The sequence below is a fragment of the Sceloporus occidentalis genome, unplaced genomic scaffold (assembly GCF_023333645.1).
Source record: "Sceloporus occidentalis isolate IW3139 unplaced genomic scaffold, rSceOcc1.0.p SCAF_7, whole genome shotgun sequence".
Classification (NCBI taxonomy): Eukaryota; Metazoa; Chordata; class Lepidosauria; order Squamata; family Phrynosomatidae; genus Sceloporus; species Sceloporus occidentalis.
The window spans coordinates 79,230,843-79,253,032 of record NW_028316987.1 but is presented as its reverse complement, the minus strand read 5'-3'; the positions used below and the strand labels follow the sequence as shown (position 1 = coordinate 79,253,032).

General features: G+C 42.2%; 1 protein-coding gene across 8 annotated transcripts in view; it reads right to left on the bottom strand.

Annotated features, from left to right (window-relative positions):
- The window catches only part of LOC149310011 (uncharacterized), a 235,216-nt gene that overhangs the window by 90,072 nt on the left and 122,954 nt on the right, over positions 1-22,190 (bottom strand). For all 8 annotated transcript variants that reach the window (XM_089533474.1, XM_089533473.1, XM_089533480.1 and 5 more), the window contains 6 exons: positions 20,576-20,701; positions 15,649-15,768; positions 10,968-11,093; positions 8,557-8,685; positions 5,772-5,894; positions 1,858-1,977 (listed from right to left, as the gene is read on the bottom strand). In XM_089533474.1, coding sequence (XP_089389600.1) covers positions 1,858-1,977; positions 5,772-5,894; positions 8,557-8,685; positions 10,968-11,093; positions 15,649-15,768; positions 20,576-20,701 — 744 coding nt within the window. The remainder of the gene's footprint in view (positions 1-1,857; positions 1,978-5,771; positions 5,895-8,556; positions 8,686-10,967; positions 11,094-15,648; positions 15,769-20,575; positions 20,702-22,190) is intronic.

Here is a 22,190-nt window from a genome sequence, read left to right as displayed (position 1 = left end):
TTTCGACCCCGGATTAGTGCAATATATTGTCTTTTTCTTGCCCCTAGTGAATTGTGATTTGTATAGATTCCCATTCCTACCCCTAGTAATGATGTTTTTAAACTTTTTATATTGTGATGTTTTACTTGTATTTTATTGTTTCTTGTCTTGTAAGCCGCCTTGATCATGCAATTGGAAAGGCGGGATATAAATAAAAATTATTATTATTATTATTATTATTATTATTATTATTATATTAACAGTGTGCGAAATATCTGCTTGGCTAGAAAGGGGATTATCTCATATCTGTTGCCATGTTCTTGTACAACTTTCATACAGAAAGACTCCTTTCTGGACAATAATTTGTAAGTAATGAGTGCATGATGTGTTGTTCAATTGCACTCCTTTCTGTTTTGTTTGGGATTCAATTCAAGGAATTGACTCTTTCTGGACTTTTTCACACGGGAGGAATGAATCACCATCCCAAAAGAAAAGAAAGTGGGGTCAATTCAAAAATGCACTAAATTACACACTAGCTCATCACACAAAAAGATGAAAATGACATCCATCCTAAAGAGAAAGTAGTGCGAATGTGAATGAATTCATCACATGATTACATATCGATCGCCTTTTTAATGCAAATTAACATGTTTGTGCCTGCACAGGGAGGATAGGATCGCGTCTGGAAGACTTAACAGTACCAGTTCCAAGGAACACCCTCCCCACCTCGAGTTAGAGAGAAATAAGGAGGAGACAGGAGACATGCTCAACCTCCTCATCTTTACCTCCCCCCCTTCTCTAAATCCTCCGAAAAGAGCTGCTTTTGGCAGCCAGGGAGTAGGAAGGAAAATCGCAGCAAAGGATCATGGGAACTGTAGTCTGTTTCTAACATTTCCTGTCAGAGCATTAAATTGTGTTTTATATTGTTGCTGTGTGCCTTCAAGTCATTTCAGACTTATGCCAGACCCTATCTATCATGGGGTTTACTGGGCAAGATTTCTTCAGAGGGGGTTTGCCTCCACTCCCCCCCCCCCATCTTTCCTCGGAAACAGCTGCTTTCTTCTCGGCAGCCAGGGAGGGAAAGTCGCAACAAAGGATCATGGGAATTATAGTGTGTTTCTAACAAAGGGAATCCATGGCCGATCTAGAGATGCATTTCATACTCAGGCAAATGTGAATTGACTGCAAATTTGGAGTGGAACAGGGTTTATAAATTTGATGTTTTTCCGAATTTACCTATTCCTGGGATGACTCAGGATTGCATTCGGATCGCCTTTGAATTGCCTGCAACGTCATTTGATATTCTCTTTTGAAATAATGTGAAACCCCACGGATGACCCCGGATTGAGGTTCATTTAACCTTCCAATTTTCAGCATGTGAAAAAGTCCTACAGTTTATAACCAAAATAGTCTATAAATGAAAGACTGCCTCCCCTCATATGTACCCGAGGGTTACCATTATCAAAGGAGGTTCTGATTGTATTTCTTCCCAGCACCTAAGGAAGTTTGGTACAAACTCCAGGCCACTGGCTTCTCTTAGCCACATCTCAGTCATGAAATTGACTTCCAAAAAAAGCCATTTAGCCTCACCCCTGATAGATTTGGCAAGAGGTATTTTTATTTAATCTAACTTTTGAATATGTTAATTACACTGTTGAAGTTTTAATTCCTCCACTATCTTTGCTTTTAATTTTTATTCTTGTTGTTTACAAGATTTTAAAATGTTAACATTGTACTGTAAAGTGTTGGGGAAGCTTGTCTATAGCTAGAAGGTGGCTTAGAAATACTCATATAAATAATAAATAAAGTTAAAACAAGGCCTTAATTTCATTTGTTTAAGACAGTTATTGACACCATGAAAAATCACAATATACATACCACTTATACTCCCTGGTTGCAAAATTGCATGTTCTTGAGCTTCTTGTAGCTCTTTTCTATTCGATTCTAACATTTCCAGCAACTCTTTCTTCTTCACAGATAAGTCATCTAATTCTCTTCCTGTAAACAGAAATGTTTTCAAATAATCTCCTGAAAAACAGGTTCAAAAGTCATATTTGCCCAGAAAGATTCATAACATGTGATCAGTTAAAACTAAAATTGGATCAGAAGTATGAAAAGTATCATATTTATATTTTCACCCATACTAAGTAATTGTAAATATACTAGTAAGCAATGCAAGCATGGGGAAGAGACTGACAAATACATTATAATCTTCTCATCCATAAACCAGAACAAAAATCATTACTAAATGTGATTTAAAAAATGCTGAATGTGATTTTTAAGACAAGTAAAAAGATGCAAAATTGGTGACAGATCTAGAGCAATCATGAGAAGGTTGATGTGCCCTCACAATTTATATTACTCTTACCAGGGCCAGCCGTGCTGCAGAAAAAGGTAAAATAGCTTATCAACTTTTTAAACATAATAGAGAGTATGCAACTACACTTCTCCAAGTGTTGTTGGACTGTAATTATCATCGTTGTTAGCTGGCACAGCCCATCACAAGACTGATGGGAGTTATAGTTAATAACGTTTGGAGAGCCACAACTGCCCACTCTTACTTTAATATAAGAATACCAGGCCCAAAGTGTCAGCAGTAGACTATATATATGTATATGTATGTGTGTGTGTGTGTGTGTGTGTGTGTGTGTGTGTGTGTGTATATATATATATATATATATATATATATGAAACCATATGAATTTCACAATAATATAAAACAATATTACAAAATACATTTGTCCAAATAGCAGGATCACAGTTGTTATGGAAAGCCAACTTAAGTGTTAACAATCCCTAAAAGCCTATGGGGGAGTGACTGGCTAAACCAAATGTTCAAACAAACAATTGAACTTAATTGTGCTATTTTATTATTTGCCATATTTGATGATGCACAGTTGATGTACAGACAACTTATATCTGTACTGCTAGGAACTGTGAGAATAGCAATAAAAAGAAATAGGAAGTTTCTACAAGATTTGTCACTTATACAATGGTAAGACAGAGCATAGGTAATGGTATTTCTGAAAAGCCAACACATAGTGGGAGTATAGCTACAGAAGAATTTAAAAAGGATAATTTTGCTGCAGTATTGTCACCATTCATCTTCCATAGTTCTAACTCAACTTTGTCCTATGGTCATCCAAATGATCAGCTGACCCTTTGGAACAGTGTTTTTAAGCTATGGAACTGTAGTGAGCAGCCAAACCACTCACAGTTAATTTTTCATGCTCCTACTGTATTTATTCTCAAATAAACTATACCTGCATAGTTTTTTTGTGGCTTTTTCAGGCTATGTGGCCATGTTCTAGAAGATTTTCTTCCTGATGTTTCGCCAGCATCTGTGGCTGGCAGTGTGCTCACCCCGACCATGGGCTTGCCATCTGAAGATCTGAGGATCCGTGATTGGCAAGCCCCATTAACTTCAATGGCCATACATGCACATGGTCCCAAGAGAGCGGCCACATGCATGCCACCATTGATATCATGGGACTGGAGGTCCTGACATTTTTGCCATCTGCATTGGGGTCCATAACAGAGCCTTCGTGGATAAGAAAGGCCCACTGTATTGTATGTAGGCTTAATTGTTCAATGTTACAGACATGACATAGGGAGGACCCTTTGGTAAATGCTTTTAGTAATTATGAAAATTAATGATTTTTTTTAGAAAGAGCATGGTCACAAAATATATAACAATGAAAAGGATTAATAACCAAACTATTATACGTATACTAATTAAAAAAACTAGGAGTATGCACCACAAGCAAAATCTGAGCTACTTCAAATGTTATATCCCAAATTCTGTAAGAATGGCTTCTGCAACGTACCACAGCTTCACATCCATCCCAACAGTGGGCTGGAAAGTAAGACACTTTTCAAGTATAGCTCACCCATGCAAATAATATACAACATTTAGAAAAAACTGATAAGAACTGTAGATATGCACCAAAAACTATGGTTTGGACCATCAGAAGCCATATAGTCATAATTGCCATTTGTGGCCATTTTAAATGGCCATTTATCTAGATTTTCAGTATTGCTAGCCTAAGGGGTTGTTCTCACTAGGTGAAACCCCGCGTTCTGAATCGAATCCAAGGAGTGGCGTTCTTATTAGGATCCGATTTAAACCTAGAACGGTTCTAGAGCAACCCGCAATCGTCCCCACTACAAATCGAATTGTAGAGTGGAATAAAATTTTGAATCGAGTTTTCCTCATTTAACGCGTGTTAAAAAAACACTAGGGTCCGACCTACGTTTTTCCATTGATTCGATTTAGGAACCGGAGCATTTAAATAGGAACGACAGCCTTTGAAATTGCGTTAGATGAATGGGAGGAGCGGAGTGCGATGGGACTGTCCTTGGGGGAGTTGCCCTTTCTGTCCCCATCCGTCTGGCTGTCGCCATTTTTGCTTCCCTCACCCCTTTGTCCGCTGTGGTCTTTCAATAAGAGATAAGGATTATTTTTATTTTTTATTTTAATGGTTTACAGGCGCTTAATCTCTTCAGCGCTTTAAACACCTGAAGTCCCGGCTGCTCAAGGCTTCCCCCGGTGGATTGCAACCTCCCCTCTGTGTGGGGAGAGCCCATTTCTAACGGAGGAGAGGCAGGGAAGGGATGGCTCCTCGCGAGGAGACATCTGATCTCGCCCAGGCAGGGAAGGGCTCTAATCAATGGGGGGGGGGGATAGAGCCTTTCTCTCTCCCTTTCTCAAATGGAATCTGCCTTCTCCTCCAACCCTCGAAAGAGAATCTTTGGGAAGAGTGCTCCCTCCCTGCTTTTCCAGCAGCCTCCTTCATTGATCTCTGGGCTCTCTGAAGGGATTCTCCCATAGTTCCTCTGGAAAGAGCTTCGCTTTGCCAGAAGCCTCTCCCATTGATCTCTGTGCTCTCTGAAGGGATTCTCCCTGGCTGTCTTGGGAGACAGAATGCTGCCCTCCAAAACCTATCCCATAGTTCCTCTGGAAAGAGCTTCGCTTTGCCAGAAGCCTCTCCCATTGATCTCTGTGCTCTCTGAAGGGATTCTCCCTGGCTGTCTTAGGGAGACAGGATGCTGCCCTCCAAAACCTATCCCATAGTTCCTCTGGAAAGAGCTTCGCTTTGCCAGAAGCCTCCCCCATTGATCTCTGTGCTCTCTGAAGGGATTCTCCCTGGCTGTCTTTTGGGAGACATGAAGAGGGGATGCTGTCATGCAAAACCTATCCCATAGTTCCTCTGGAAAGAGCTTGGGTTTCCTAAATTCGCTTTCCTAAATTCGCTAAATTCACAAACAGTCAATGAAATGGAAACGATGCCAAAAGATAAATCGCTTCCAAATATTCCGGACTAACGTTACGTCATTCTGACGTACTATTGATTGACAGCTACAAATAAGGTATGGAGGAGAAGAATCGCTTTATTTAAACACCGATTTCATGCCAAGTAGGAACGCTTGCAGGTAAAAACTTCGATTTAAATAACCAGATGGGAACGATGAACAAAGCGATTCGGATAGCGGGATAAGAACAGTGTTATTTTGAATCGATTTTATTAAAAACGTTGTATTTTAAATCGTTTCAAATCTTAAGTGGGAACAACCCCTAAGAGCCTGAAGCATTGTTGGGTCAATGAATTTTGTGACAGAGTTATGCTAGACTGTTCAGTTCTGAGGATGTCTGGACCCAGGCATGATGGAAGGCAGAACTGATGATGCTTCTGCTCCTTCTGATAATCTCACCGAATACCATCTGAATACTGAAACACTATGTGCCACAGATGCCTTTTATTAAAATGCAAAATAATTTCTCCTGGACTTACCAACAGGTCGTACAAACACAGTTCTTTCTGAAGCATCAAATATATTTTGTATGTCATCCAGTGTTGCCTCTAGCTCTTCATTCAAATGTTTCCTTTGCTTAGACAATTCCTGCAGGGTGTGTGCTACATAAATGTCATAACAAAATGTTATATCAAAATCTACAAAAAATAACTAGTTTCATTATAATAAGTAATGAATTTTCAAGGTTTTCTAGGGTATTAAAAATATTACTGCATACCATTTATCTAACACTTTTGGGGTCACTAGGTAATGCTGAATAACTTCCCACCCCATCTTCCACCCAGTTTATATGTGGCTATGAGCTGCTATAATGCACACATACAGAATCAACTGCAGCACTAACTAATACATGTGTCATGCTTCTCTGTTAGCTACGCTTCCTTCTCAGATCCAATAACCAGACTCTGGAGTGTAGCACAGAGTGATGTATTGAAGAATAAGAAAAGTAGTAAATATCAGGCAAATCACTGACATAGATTTTGTCAGCTCTGAATTACAATTGTCCCACTTTACACTTCCATAGGTTTTTCATTGGGGTCCCACCTCAAGAGCTATCCAGCTAATCCCATTGGCTAGTCCCTCCAGGGACTCCTGGTCGTATTGTTTGGATTACAAGCTCTAACCAACACATTCCAATCTCACAGAACCAGTAGACATTGTTTATGCTATCCACAAGATATCTCCAGATGGTCAGCCAGGGCTCTAGACATGTCCTTCATCTCACAGTGATAACATACAGTATCTGGCTGTGTCTTACAAACCTTCTCATGGGTTACCAACCTCTCCTTCTCTCAGGCCTTAATCTTATTTTCTCAGTCTCAGTTTATCTTGAATCTGATACATTTATATATTTACATTAACTACACCAACTATATCCATTTTCACAATATGATCCTTATTGTTTATACAGTCTCTTTATCTCACTCATCCTCTCTATACATTTAACCAGTCCCTCATTAAAGCATAACATTATCCAGCATGATCTAACATCCACTGTACAGGTCTAGCACAGTTATATACATTATTCAAAACACACTCTCTGGTGACAGGCTCCATGGGTTGCATGTGGCATGACGCTATTCCAACAAATATTGAAAAGAAAACAGTGGCTAACAGACTGGAAACTATCAATATACATCACTACCTACAAAAAAGGAAACACAGAAGACAGGCATGGATTTGTAGGAACTAAGTAGAGCAGTGGAGGATAGTGGGACTTGAAGAGGTCTCTTTCGCAGGATCACCATGAGTCAGGATCAGCTTGTGGTAGTTAAAAACAGCAAAATCTGGGATGCAATGTATTTTGGCAGAATGGAAAATTTCTGCTATTTTGCATGATTCTAGAACTAGCTGAAGACTGCATTGCCTGTACCTATACAGCATGCCCTCTAAAAGTCCAGCCAGGTGTATTTGATGAGAATGCAAACAGGACTAAGGCTAGGCTCCCACTTCTTTGCCTACCACAGAATTAATTTAGAGTGGTCCCATGAGCTCCACATAGAGGTGTAAAATGCTAATGCTCAAAGTCTTTGCAGCCCTTGGCTGCAAAAATTAAGGATCAAGTCTTGTCTTTGTCTGCAGCCGAACTGCAAACTGATTATTTCAAAGGCTAATTATGAACTCTGTGACTAAATATATTATTTCTACACTGTACAGGATACATGCACCCTTAGTAGACCACAAACTAAACATGAGTCAGCAGTATGATGTAGCAGCCAAAAACTTCTGAGTTGCATCAAGAGAAGTATAGTGCCAAGAACAAAACAAGTAACAATCCTACACTATTCTGCTTTGGTTAGACCTCATCTGGAATACTGTGTTCAGTTCTGGGCACCACAATTCAAGAAAATTATTGACAAGCTTAAATATGTCTAGGAAACAGCAACTAACATGATCAAAGGTGTGAAAATCAAACATTATGTGAAATTAGGGCGTTGGGCATGTTTAGCTTGGAGAAGAGAAGACTGAGAGGTGACATGATAGCTATCTTTAAATAACTGAAGTGATGTCGTATAGAAGATGGAGCCAGCATGTTTTCTGCTGCTCCAGAGACTACAAAATGACCCAATGGATTCAAATGACATGAAAAGAGATTCTACTTAAACACTACAAATGACTTTGTTTACTGGAAGAGCTGTTCAACAGTGGAACAGACTGCCTCAGTGTGTGGTGAATGCACTGTGTCTGGAGGTCTTTAAGCAGAGGTTGGCTGGGCATATGTTAGAGGTAAAGGTAAAGGTAGTCTCTCTACATGAATGTATAGTCATAACTGACTGTAGGGGGCAGTGCTCATCTCCGTTACTAAGCTGAAGAGCCAGCGTTGTCCAAGGACTGCTCTGGTGGTCATGTGGCCAGCATGCCTGCACCAAACACTGTTACCTTCCCACCAAAGTGGTACCTATTTATCTACTTGGGTTTGCATGCTTTCAAACTGCTAGGTTGGCAGAAGCTGGAACTAGTGACAGGCGCTCACCTCATCATGCTGCACTTGGGCTTGAAACTGCCAACCTTCCAATCTTCCAATCGTCAGAATTGGTTTTTTTAATCACTGAGCCACTGCATCCCATGGGCATATGTTAGGAGTGTTCTGTATTCCTGGATGGCAGGGAATTGTATTAGATGACCCTTATGCTGTCTTCCAACTCTAAGATTCTATGATTCTATGTAAAGAAAGCACTTGTAAAGTGGGCTCCTTGATGTCTTAATTCCAAATGTGTATGTTTAAGTCTGTAGTTACAGCATCAGAAATGACAACATACTTACCACTGACACTGCCTGGCTGGGTAGCTGCAAGTTTCTCAGCTTCTTGTAGCTCTTTTTTATTAGATTCCAACTTTTCTAGCAAAAGTTGTTTCTTTTCAGATAGTCTGTATATTTTAGACATTTCTTTTTCTGAAAGCAAAATTTTAAAAAATCCATCTAAAATAATTTCAACAATCTTATAAAAATTACTTTCGAAATGGCATTTTCATTTTCTTTTTATCTGTCAATGAATGTCTTACAACAGAGCAAATAAACCAAATGTAATTAATTTGGGAGTGTATTGTGTAATTCAAGATGATAAGTAGAGCAATTCTGAATGTACATTAAATGCTCAGCCCAGGACAGACAGGAGAAACACCACAAAAAGAAAAGTAAACACCCTCACAAATATTCCAGCAACACTTTAAGGAGCTTATCTCATGAACAAATAAGCTGGCTTACCTCTTCCATCTTGAATTCAGGATCCAGAATGCCCCTGGATGTTATCATACCTAAATTGCCGCCTATCTAGCCGGGATGCCGCTGCTCAGATGCATCCCGTGTTGAAGCCTCGCTCAGTCAGCACTTTTTCGAAATTGGAGAGCATCTGACTTCAAAAATTGGCCAGCTGAGTGAGGCTTCGACCTGGGATGCATCCGGGCAGCAGTATCCCAGCTAGATAGCGATTTAGGTAAGATAACATCCAGCGGCATCCTGGATCCTGAATTCAAGCCAGAAGAGGTAAACTGGCTTATTTGTTCATGGGATAAGCTCCTAAGCATTCCTGTCTACTCTACCACTACCTACCACTCCCAGGATGTGGCAAAGACAGTGCCTACACACCATCTAAACCAGGGGTAGGCAACCTTTTTGAGCCGGGGGACGGGTTGCTGTCCCTCAGACAACTGGGGGGCCGAAGCCAAAAAATAAATAATTAAATAATTTTTTTAAAAAAAATTAAATAAATAAATAAACTGGGACAAATATAGGACAACATTTTCAAATGGTGGACACTTTTTTTAAAAAAAAGTGGAGGACACGCATAAAAATTTGCTGATTTTTTAAAAAATGTTAATATAAATGCATGTTTCTGAGGCGTCTATAGACAATTGCCCCCCTTACCCCTGTGCGCGAGAGGCAAAAGGCCCGGCGGCAATCGGCGGCAGGACCAGGCTGGGGCCGGTCCCAAGGCCTTGCCGGGCCGCATCCGGCCCGCAGGCCGCAGGTTGCCTACCCCTGATCTAAACACACACAGAGGGATCTGGTGTATCTCTCAATATTCAGAGCAGATATACACAATTTCATAGCCGAGAAAATGTAGATCTCAGCAGACATGGTATATACATGGGTCTTATTAGACCAGGCAGTAAGAGGCCACTAGACAAGAAAAGAGTCTGAAAGTCTGAAAGGAATTACTGCATAAATTCACACAGCCTAAGAATGTCAACAGCCTCCTACTTCTGTTAGTTCAAGTAGACAAGGCAGATGAACAGCCCAGCAAACCACCCCTTTACATGCCCTTCTTGTTTGTCCCCATCCCATAATTATTGTTATCCATACTCTTTACAGATCAGTGGAGATACCACCCATATCCTACCCGTGATTCTTTCAGCCATGTCCGTATCTTGGATAAAGTGTTTTACTGATGTATCTGTTATTCCACCAGTGTAGTGTGACTTTAAAATCTCTGAGCAAAAGGATCTTCAGTATGGCATTATATTGGGATTTACATGAGAGTAGAGGGCTTAAACCCTTGCTTCCCACTGCAGTCCCTCACCACCACTCCTGCATTGTGCAGCAGCCAGCTGGCCAGCAGCATCTACCTTGGCCGTGCCCAGCTCATCACTATCTACAGTGCATGCTTCTCAGCCGAGGAAGGAAATGGAGACTCCTATACCTCCATCAAGAGAGGCACAGGAGACTCCACTGCACAAAGCTGTGCACCTATCTTGGTAGTGAGTGCTGCACTTTGGCATTCAAGAACAAAAGGAAGGAAAGATGGTAGGCAGGTTGCTCCTCTCAAGGTAACTGGATACAAAGGGAGCAGCAACCAAGCAGCCGGACAACCCTCCCTCCCTCCCTTCCTCTTGTTGGGACTTGGCTAGCTCCCACATGCCCCTCTCCATCCTCGCCAGTCACGAGATGAGGATGGGGGGCTTCTCTCTCTCTGCCACTGCCACTTCATGTTTTGTGTAGCAGCCAACCGGCCAGAACCATCTGTCTCAGCTGCACCTGACACATCGCCACTGCCTGATGCTTCTCAGCTGAGAAAAACATGAGTGGGGTGTGTGTGGCTGCACAACGCCATGCCTCATTCTCAAAGTGTCTTCCAAAATGGAACATATCCATGCAAAGTCTGGGTACATTTGCACAGTGGATATGTGTGCCATACTAAAATTAAATATTGAAAAAAAATCAAAGATTGCACTCACCACTGGGTCTTTCAAATAAAGCTCTTTTTGAAGGATGATGTTGTATTTCTAGCATATCATTCGTAGCTGCCTTCAGATCATCAGTCAACTTTTTCCTTTGTTCTGTTAGTTCTTCTACTTTACGTTCTGCAAAATTATTTCAAGCTGATGCATCAGTGAATACAACATTGCCTGAGTTTAAAAACTTTGAAATAACCACATTCAGTAAAGTTTAGCTATATAGCTATACACAATGGCAAACCTCCTTTGAAGAAACTTGCCTAGAAAACCCTGTGATAGGGTCACCTTAAGGTCCCAGTAAGATAGAAACGACCTGAATGCAAACACCATGCACCAACAAAAAGTTTTAAGTAGTAATATTAAATAATCTTTAGTGCTTTCTGAAGCCTTGTAAAACCAACACTTTACATAGATTCTCTCAGTAAGCCACATATATAAGACCTACAGGGTCAGACATTCTATAGTTATTCTAATATTAAACATGGCAGTGGGAAGTGCAGTCACAGACAAAGGCCTTCTACCATAGGGTACATGCAATTCCACAGTACAAATCAACAGTACAAATCAACAATACAAAAACTGAACTGAGTGAGTATAATATCATTTTGACCTTAGGCTACAGTCTGTCATTAAGAAAACAAGCAAGGTCCAATTCTCCCTAACTTGATAAACCCATCTCTGCACTGTAATATTCCAGAGATCACATGAGTTGCTTATGACTCAATATTCCACCATTTTTGTTATGTTTCTTCACTTCATTTCCTACTTATGATGACCTTAAGTTGAAACATCACAGGAGTTTCTTGGTCCAGAGGGATTTAACATAGCCATCCTCTGAGGTTGAGAAAGTGTGACTTGTCCAAGGTCACCAAGTGGGCTTCATGGGTGAGCAGGTATTCCCAGTGGCATTCCTGCCCCCTGTATCACCCGGTGCAAGGGCCGGGGCCTCCGGACAGGAAGCGGGGCTTTCTGGGGCAGCTTGACCCTTCTCTGCTATTGGTGGCCCTGCCTTCCTACTTCTCCCTCCCCAAAGTAGCTGCTGGCTGGACTTCCCACCAAGGCAGCAGAAAGTCATTTGTCTTCTGTGGAAGCACCAGCCATTGTGCCCCCTACACTTGGCGGGGACCCAGGAACACTGTCATACTCCCACATTTTCCCGCCATCACGTATATGCAATGGTGAGAAGGAACTTGCTGAGAAGCAGTCAGGAGGGACACGCTTGGCCCTCTCCTTCACTGCCATGCTGTTGTTCTCATTATGAGGAGAGCGGCACCATGGCAGCAGGGTTGGAAGGGCCACACTCAGCCTTCTCCTTCACTGCCGCGGTGTAGTCCTCATCATCATGAGAGCAGTACCATGGCAGCGGGGTTGGAAGGGGGCGGAGGAGGCACCTACTGTAGTGGTCCAACCATGTGTCACCCCGCTTCTGGGGTGTCAACCGGTGCAGGCCACACCACCATGCCCCCCAGTGACCCCACTGGGTATTCCAGTCCTGCTCTTCTTGAATCCTAGTCCAACCGTCAAAGCACTACAGACTACATCATATAGAAGAGAAAGTCCTCTGCACATAAACAGCTAAATAGTGGGAGGAATCCTGGACTGTAATACCTAATTTTTGATGTGGAGAGGTGTTTTGTTATTGTTTGTTTGCATGAAGAAACATTAACATGAGCCCCACGGCTGCATTCTCATCCAATATAACAGGGATACAGATGTATAATCTCTGGGCAAACTGGCCCTTCATTTATGAATTAGAGGCAAGGGTCTATTAGCACAGATATTGTGTGGGCTGAAAGAATGTTTAAATGGTGGCAAAGCAGTCTTCTCAAATCACATTTCCAAAGAACATTGGTGCTGACAGACTAAAGGGGAGGGTCACAACACCCGAAATTAAGGGGGATGCTGCCCCACCTACTGGGTCTACAAGAGTTATTGATGCTATGCCAAAGAGACAACTGTGTCCACAATACAGCTGAGAAGATAGTAGAAAAATTGCCAGGATTATGCTAAGGTATTTTAAAAAACCCCAAGGACATTCATGGAAGAAATTATGCTGGTTGAATAAAAAACAGGAGACTATAAATGTAAAAAAGAAAACAAATTAAAAACTGCATTCCAAGAAAACCTATGCACACTGTAGGTAAAATTTCTCTTCCAACCAGTAGAATCTGCAATGTTCTTTTAAAATGGACACATCTCTTTATTATTTGAGGTTCACCTACTAAATAGTCTCAGTTTTGGGGGAAATAGGTATTAGAATTAGTACAGTGCAGCAGTAAAAATATTCTGACTAAGGACAAAGACACCAATGGCTTGAAAACAAACTAGTCTTCATTATAGGAACTCTGTTCTAAGATAGGAAAGTTACTGAGAGAGCTATTCTAATCTAGCTATATCTCTATGATGGTCTTGGAAAAGAGTCTGGGTGAGAAGAGGAGTGGAAACATCCCAAAGTTTACATGACAGAGGAGTCAGGTAGACAAAGAGAGAGATCACTGCAGGTCACTCAAACTATCTAATCCTATTACTACTGCCTACTTTGAGGCATTAACTTTTTAATGCAGAACATTGTTGAACTTCCAATACTGGACACCCTCAGAAAGAAAAGCAGACCTCCATACTCTAATTCAGAAAACATCTTAGCCATTTTTTGACCCAGACAGAAAACAACAGAACAATTTCATCTCTGTTTAGATAACAATATGCTATCACAAGTATTAGCAACTAATAATGACCACTCTGAGGTTCACTTGTTTAATATTGTGGATTATAACTTTAGGCATTCTCATGGTCCTGAATGACTTTAAAAGCAAATCTGGGTAGTTAAATGTCTTAAATTAAAAGTAGCTCCTTCATACTTGAAAAGTCCCTAGATATGTATGAGTAGATAGTTTCACCACTGTGTCAGTTCTGGATAACACAGCTTAAGAAAGATATTTACAAGCTGGAACATGTTAAGACAAAGGGGGCAATAGACTTTATCACACAGGGAAAGTCAGAGAAAAGTGGGGGTTTAAACTGTCATCATCCAGTGAAAGGATTTTCCTGTGAATGATTTGTTGCTGGTTATTACCTGGTTATTTCCAGGATAAGTCCTCTTTAATCGCAATGTGTGTGAAAATCCTCACTGTGATCGTGACTTTCACGGGATAATGACAGTTTAAACCCCCAATTTCCCCCCGTGTGATAAAGTTCAGTGATGGTAAAGGGACTGGGAACCAAGCCATATAGGGAACCATTGATGGACTGAAGCACACTAAGTGCAGAGAAGAAAACACTATGAAGTGATATGATAATCATCATCAGATATCTGAAGGGTTGTCACATGGAAAATAGAACAAGCTTGTTTTCTTTTGCTGCAGGGGTTAGGACCCTGACAAAAGGATTTGAATGATAAGAAGTGAGATTTTGATGAAACATTTGGAAGAACATGAGCTGTTAAATAGTGGAATAGTTTGCCTTGGAAGGTGGTGGACACTCCTTCCTTGGAGGTTTTTAAACAGCAGTTGGATGGCCACTTGTCAGGGCTGCTTTAGCTATAGATTGCCTGCACTGGAAATGGGATATATTACATGAACTTTGGGCTACTTTCTAACATTTTATTATCTAGAACTTACAAGAAACTAAAAAGGTTAAGCCTCTTCAAAATGGCTCAAGGATCATTGAGTTTCAAGGATATATGGAATACTGAGGTGGAGGTTAACCAGAGTGAGTGGGAAGATAATCAGAAGTGGGGAAGAATAGGAAATTAGTCTGTTTATCCTAAGTATTCTTGATGGATGGATTAGAGTTTGGGACATAAATATTCACTATTAATAATAATAATAATAATAGGATTTATTTATATGCCGCCCAATCACTGGGAATCTGGGCGGCTTACAACAGAGGGAATAATAAACAGTTCCCTGCCCTCAGGCTTACAATCTAAAAAGACAGGACACAAAAGGAGAAGGGAATAGTGGAGGGGAGGGGATCAGGTCCAGCATTCTTCTCTCCCTATGAGGCCTGGACCAAGGCAGATGGACCGGAGGGAGGGGAGGGCTCTTTTTTTTAATCTTGTCACAAGATGAAGGATTCAGACAGAAGTCTTTCACAGAATGCACAGTTTGGCTCTTTTAACACAGAAAAGCAAGGTCATGAGATGCTAGGAAAAAGTTCCCTCCACAAAGCCAGCATAAAGCTGTTGATTAAAAGGCTTCTGTTTCAGCCTAGCTACAGCACTTCACTTAAGGAATCACAACATACTACAATATTTTATACAGGTCCCACTTCTAAGTGACTAAATAAATACCTTCATACTATGGGTAAGTGAAATTTTGGGGATACCATGAAAGTATAATGTTTATTCAATCTAAACTCAAATATGTTTTGAACAGATTATCAAGTTAATGAAACCCAGTCCTTACTAACTGATAAAAATACATCAAATAACACCTCTACCAGCCTTTCGCAGTGCACACATTTGGGCTTTCAACTAGGTAGTAGTCCCTACTAGAGTAGATCCACTGAGTTAACAGGATTTATGCAAGTGTTATTATTCAACACTTGATTTAATTGGCCTATTGTAGATGGGACTAGTTCTGAATTTAGGCCTTATTATCAAATCTTAATTAGCCAGAAAATGTCCACCTGTTACTATAAGTTAAAGATTTCAGAATGAAAACTTGGAAACTTCTTTTACCATTCATACTGTCTGGTTGGAGAGATGCAAGCATTTGTGCTTCTTGTAGATCTTTCAGATTTGAATCTAATTTTTCTTGCAAAAGTTTTCTCTTCTCAGATAATGCAGATAGTTTCATTTCTACAAGGGAATGACTTAGAATCATTATACAGAGCCATAACAAAGCTATCTTTACAATTTAAAAGAGATGTGATTAATCCAGGGTGGTGTTTCAATGAAACCAGAGGGCTGGCTATACAAGCTATGTTCAATACAAAATAATCTCTTTTTTTCCCCAAAAAAATACTATCTTATTAATGCAATTGTATCTCTTAAAACCAAGGTGTAGGGTGGCTCTAGGGGCCACTTTTCTGCCTGGGCAGCCACTTTCAGAGACTGCCAAAAATGCCCTCCAAAAGAAGAGAGAAGTGGTGAGACTGCTTTCTTTTCTGGTTTTGTAAAAAAAGTATTTCCTGTTAAATAATGGGGCTGGGGGGGGGGATGAGGTGCGAAATCTTTTTTAAAAAGTGAACTGGTACTACTTGAAACCTCCAGGAGATGCAACCAACCCCCCACCCTTCTTTTTCCCTTTTGGTCAGAAAAAGAATGCAGTCCAGGGAGTGTGGAGGGATTGAGGACTACAAAAATAGCATTGGATGCAACATGCAGTTTCACCTTCAGCTTAATGACAGGAGCGTTGTTGTTATTGTTGTCTTCAAGAAGCAGTTGAGACAGCACATAACAAAAAAAGTGTAGCAAAAAATCGCTATGAATTGAAACAGGATTCCAGGTACATAGCTGTATTGGTCTGTTAACCGCAAAAACAACAGAATCTTAAAGAATCTTAAGACTAGAAAATGTACTATGGCATAATCATTTCTGCATTAGAATATAAATCATTAGATAACAAACAGTAATCCACAATTAGCAAGTACAAATATACAGGTATGTATTGGGTACCCAGAGTTTATTTTAAAATGACAGCCTGACAATTATATCCCAAAAATATGGTTCATGATTATTCTATTTATGTATATACTTATTTATGTTGTTATATTTAATTTTAATATTGTCTTTCTCCATAAAAGCCTGCCTGACTCTTAAGAACTTCAGAAGAGGCCTTTATCTCAGTGCACTCACAGCCATGTTGGGTGAAGATCCTAAAGAAGGCCTTTTCAGTGGCTGCACCTAGGTTGTGGAACTCCCTTTCATGGGAAACTAGGATGGCCTCTTATGCTTCTGGCAGACAAATTTGTTGTTGTTGTTAACTGCTCTTGAGTAAAGGCGAATGCCTTTTATTAAGTAAGCCTTCAGCAACTTATCTTTCCTAATGTGGTTGTGATAAATTGTTCTCCAATTATCTGGGCAACATAGCAGACAGGTATGGTCTCTCCTCCAGGTAAACAAAGGGTTAATGATATGATGGTTTAGGTTACATTTATTAGGGTTAGTATGGAAGAGCAACAGGGGGTATAGCTACACTGCAGAATTGCAGAATTAAAGCAGTTTGATACCACTAACTGCCATGACTCTATCCTAGTGTGAATTATTCAGCCTGATCTGTCAGAGAACTCTGGTGCCTCACCAAACTACAAATCCCAGGATTCTGTAGGATAAAGCCATGGCAGTTAAAATGGTGTCAGACTATTTTAGTTCTCCTGTGTGGTTACACTTAGAGATCATGAGAGACAGTTGCTCAATAGGGACAACGAGTTTATGAGAAGTGTGAAAGCTTTGAGATGCTTCCAAGATAAGAGGTTATAAAATATGGTGCCTTGATGTGTAAAACCTTTGGACCTGACGGAGAGGTAGGAGAGGTGCTGCCCATCTCACCATCCCTAGGATAGGTGCTTTCCACCTCACCATCCCTAGGAAAGGTTTGTTGTAGGCTGGACAAAGAGACTCCCAGCTTTCCATAAAGAGAAGAAGACCCAAAGCACCATCTGTATTGTGAGTAGAAAGAGAATGTTTAGCTAAGCACGTTAAAGCTTTTTTCCCTAATCTTGGCTGAATATGATTTAGCGTGTACAAGTCGACCTCCTGTATAAGTTGAGGGAAGGGTTTAGTGTCAAAAATCCTGGGTTTTGATATGACCAGTGGATAAGTTGAGGATAAAACATAGGGGGCTATAACAAAGGACGGAAAGGGGAAAATACCACTTCCATCCCTCCTTTTCCTTCTCTGGACCTCCCCAAACGATTCTCAGGTGCTGGAAGAGAGGTTTTAACATTGGATTGAGAAAGAAAGCAAGTGGATTTAAATGGAGAGGTTTTTCCATGAGAAGCCAGGGCTTGCAAAACAGAGTAGGGAGAGACGCAAGGGCTTTTAAATGAGAAGTTTTTCTATGGAGCAGAAAGAGACACAAGCACTTTTAAATGGGGAGTTTTTCTGATAAGAAGCAAAGACCTGCAAAATGGACTGGAGGGGGAAGGAATTGGTGTTCAATGGAGACTGGAGGATCAGGTTTGCTTGCTTTGAGACCCTTCTAAGCACTACTGGTGTACTGACCCTTAGATAAGTCCACCCAAGATTTTAGGGGCAATTTTGGGGCATAAATTTCTCGACTTATAGTCGAGTATATACGGTAGAATAACTTACAGCTGCTCCTAAATAATGTCCAAAGCAGGTGCCTTCATATACAAGATGCCCCTTTGTGAATGTAAAATTGTTTACTTAGAGTAAAAAATTTCCTTAAAATATCTCTTCTTTTCCACTCTCTATTTATATGCCTTTGTTTGGGGGGAGGGGGATGTGTAGGAGGATTCTCTAAACCCTAAAAGGGAAAGTGTCTGCAGAGTCAGCGATGGAGGAAAGTGCAAGTTAAAAACCCCTCAGTAACGTCCCACTAAATTACTGTATCTTGGGGTAGATTTGAAGGTGGTGGCAACTGATAGAATTCATGGAGTCCCCTCTTCTACTCCAGAACAGGACCCCGCCACGCCCCCCCCATGTCACCGGGGAGGCGGCTGGAGGACTTGCCCCAAAGCCGCTCTGGCGGTGCAACTGCAGAGGGGAGAGGCCGGTGAGAGCAGCCTACTTAAGCCGGCTCGCCGGCACCCGAAGGAGGACGCCGCCACGCCCCCCCATGCCACCGGAGAGGCGGCCGGAGGACTTGCCCCAAAGCCGCTCTGGCGGTGCACCTGCGGAGGGGAGAGGCCGGTGAGAGCAGCCTACTTAAGCCGGCTCGCCGGCACCCGAAGGAGGACGCCGCCACGCCCCCCCCATGTCACCGGGGAGGCGGCTGGAGGACTTGCCCCAAAGCCGCTCTGGCGGTGCACCTGCGGAGGGGAGAGGCCAGTGAGAGCAGCCTACTTAAGCCGGCTCACTGGCACCCGAAGGAGGACGCCGCCACGCCCCCCCCATGCCACCGGGGAGGCGGCTGGAGGACTTGCCCCAAAGCCGCTCTGGCGGTGCACCTGCGGAGGGGAGAGGCCGGTGAGAGCAGCCTACTTAAGCCGGCTTGCCGGCACCCGAAGGAGGACGCCACCACGCCCCCCCATGCCACCGGGGAGGCGGCCGGAGGACTTGCCCCAAAGCCGCTCTGGCGGTGCACCTGCGGAGGGGAGAGGCCGGTGAGAGCAGCCTACTTAAGCCGGCTCGCCGGCACCCGAAGGAGGATGCCGCCACGCCCCCCCCATGCCACCGGGGAGGCGGCTGGAGGACTTGCCCCAAAGCCGCACTGGCGGTGCACCTGCGGAGGGGAGAGGCCGGTGAGAGCAGCCTACTTAAGCCGGCTCGCCGGCACCCGAAGGAGGATGCCGCCACGCCCCCCCATGCCACCGGGGAGGCGGCTGGAGGACTTGCCCCAAAGCCGCTCTGACGGTGCACCTGCGGAGGGGAGAGGCCGGTGAGAGCAGCCTACTTAAGCCGGCTCGCCGGCACCCGAAGGAGGACGCCGCCACGCCCCCCCCCCATGCCACCGGGGAGGCGGCTGGAGGACTTGCCCCAAAGCCGCTGCCACTGCCGCTGCTGTAAGCGCGGCTGAAAGAACTCTGGTTTGGGCCCTGATACCATCTGGGCAGTTTTTTGGGGGTTTTTTGTATTTGTGGTAACTCTGGGGGTTGGAGGGTTAATGCTGTTTGGATATTGCTATTGTTGTTATGTAATACTGGCTGTTTTGTGATATGCATTGATGTTATATTGATAACTGTATTGTTGCCTTTTTGTATTGAGATGTATTGCTATTGATATTGTGATGTATTTGAAATATGCAGTGTTATGTTATTGTTATGCAAATTGTTGTAAACCGCCTTGATTAATTTGTTTTAGAAGGGCGGTATACAAATAAACCTTATTATTATTATTATTATCATTATTATTATCAAGCATCTCATTAATGTTTTTTTTAAATTGTTTCAAATTTATTTTAAATTCAGTTCATTCAGTATGATAATTTCTTTAACTGTACATTAATATTGTGACATTGTGGTGTATTTATATTTTTAATTGTGTCATGTGAACTGCTTCAAGTCCCTGTATTGGGAGAAAGATAGGGGCACAAATCATATAAGACTTTATAGGTCACAGTCAGTACTTTGAACTGTGTCCAGAAATGGACCAGGAGTAAATGAAGCTGTCATAATAAGGAACTCAGGTACTTCCTGTAACTGAGCAACACTATGGTTTTTGTAGTCCAAACAAGATGCATTTAAGGCACTTTACTGTTTCTGATCAGATGAATCAAGAGGTCATCTTGGAAATTAGGGAGAGGCTTTGGGAAGGGGATTGCACTGAGACTCCAGCAGGCTGGATTATGTCTGGCTAGCCAGAGGTTTTTTAATCTTGGTTTGGGGCTCATTCACAGTGGCTTGCATGTAGTTGTTTATCAGGAAATATTTGCTGGCAATCATCTTAATATATATTTTAAAAGCCATCTTGAGTGATAACTTTACAACAGGGAATTTTATGGTGACAGTTTCAATAACAACAGCTCAGTGGATGCACTCACCCTGAAAACTGCTTTCATCTGCAAGCCTTGGAGCATAAGACTGTGCCCTTAAAAGATTCTGTTCGTTTGTTTCAAGAAGTGCAGTCAAATGCTTTCTTTGCTCTTGTAGCCCTTTTATCTTTTCATCTGTGAAAACACAAACACATGGTATGTTTAGTGTACACTGTCCAGAAAACTATCTATTTTAAACTAAATTGAGAGCCAGCATTGTGTAATGGTTTGAGTGTTGAATACATGCTCAACTATAGAAACTCACTGAGTGACCTTGGGCAGATGATAATCTCTCAGTCTTAGAGGAAGGCAAAGGCAAACCCGCTCGGAACAAATCTTGCTTAACAATATAATAAATATCACACTTAATTAGTTTTTAAGGTACCACAGGACACTGTTATTTTTTTTCTACAATAGACTATCATGGCCAACCCTTAGAACAGTATATAAAGGCTGGGGGAGAAGAGTACAGAGGGTTTATATTAATTTGGTGTAGTTAGTGGCCTAATTCCAATTGTTAATCCCAGTTAGAATAGGTCCACAGAATCGACACAACATACAGAAGTATTGACTTACAATTGATTCAGTGGCTTTACTCTAGTTAGGACTAAAAACCAGATTTAGGCCTGTGCCTATTCATTCATTTTATTTCTTGACTGTCTCACACATAGAATCTCTCTGAGGTTTGTGCAAAAGAAAAAAAGAAAGTCAAGTAAAACAGAACTCACATTCAGTTAAATAAGTAGTACAGATTAAGCAATTTAACAAACACAAACTGGCATAGTATTATAAAATACACTGTAGATTACAAAAAGTTGACAGAATTAAAATCAGAGTACCAGAGCTAAACTGAATATCTTTTAGAACTTCAAACGGAATAACAATATTAGCCAGATGTGGAAAAAAAGTAGTAGTGTGAAAAAAGTGGAATGGGCAGTAAATTTGAAATACTTAAGGCGGGTTACAGACTGCCCATTTGGGGCGGGCTGTACCCGCCCCTTTCCCCAGTGTATCGGGGCCTCAGGTGCTAGAACGGCAGCCGCTGAGGCCCCGATCCGCTGCTTTTCAGGCTGCGGGGAAGCGGCAAAAGGCCCCTTCCCCGCGGCCTGGAAAGGGGTGTCCTTGGGGCTTCAAGCCCCAAGGACACCCCGCGGCGGCGAGGAGGAGGAGAAAGGGGCCGTTTGGCCGTCTGAAGGCTGCGCCCAGCGACGCAAAGTGGCGCCGCAAACCAGGAAGGAGCTCCAAAATGGAGCTCCTTCCTGGTCTGCGCAAAGGGCACACTAAGTGCCCTGGCGCGGACCGATGACATCACATCCGCGCCGCCCCATATAGAGGCGGCGCGGTCGTGACGTCGTCATGGTGGCCCCCGTGTGGAAGAGGAGCCGCCATTTTGTACGGACTCAGTCCATACTAGGGTTAGGGGGGTGCAGAAGCACCGCACCTTCCTAACCCTAGTACGGACTGACTCCGTACTTTCATGGCGGTTTATAACCCGCCTAAGTTTTGCAACAGAATACAGTTTACTGCACTGATTGAAAGGGTAGGTTTGTAGGGAAAGAATCCCATATATAAAATGGAGGTGAGAGTGAAAGGAACAATTTGATATATTTTATTTCTGGTGCTG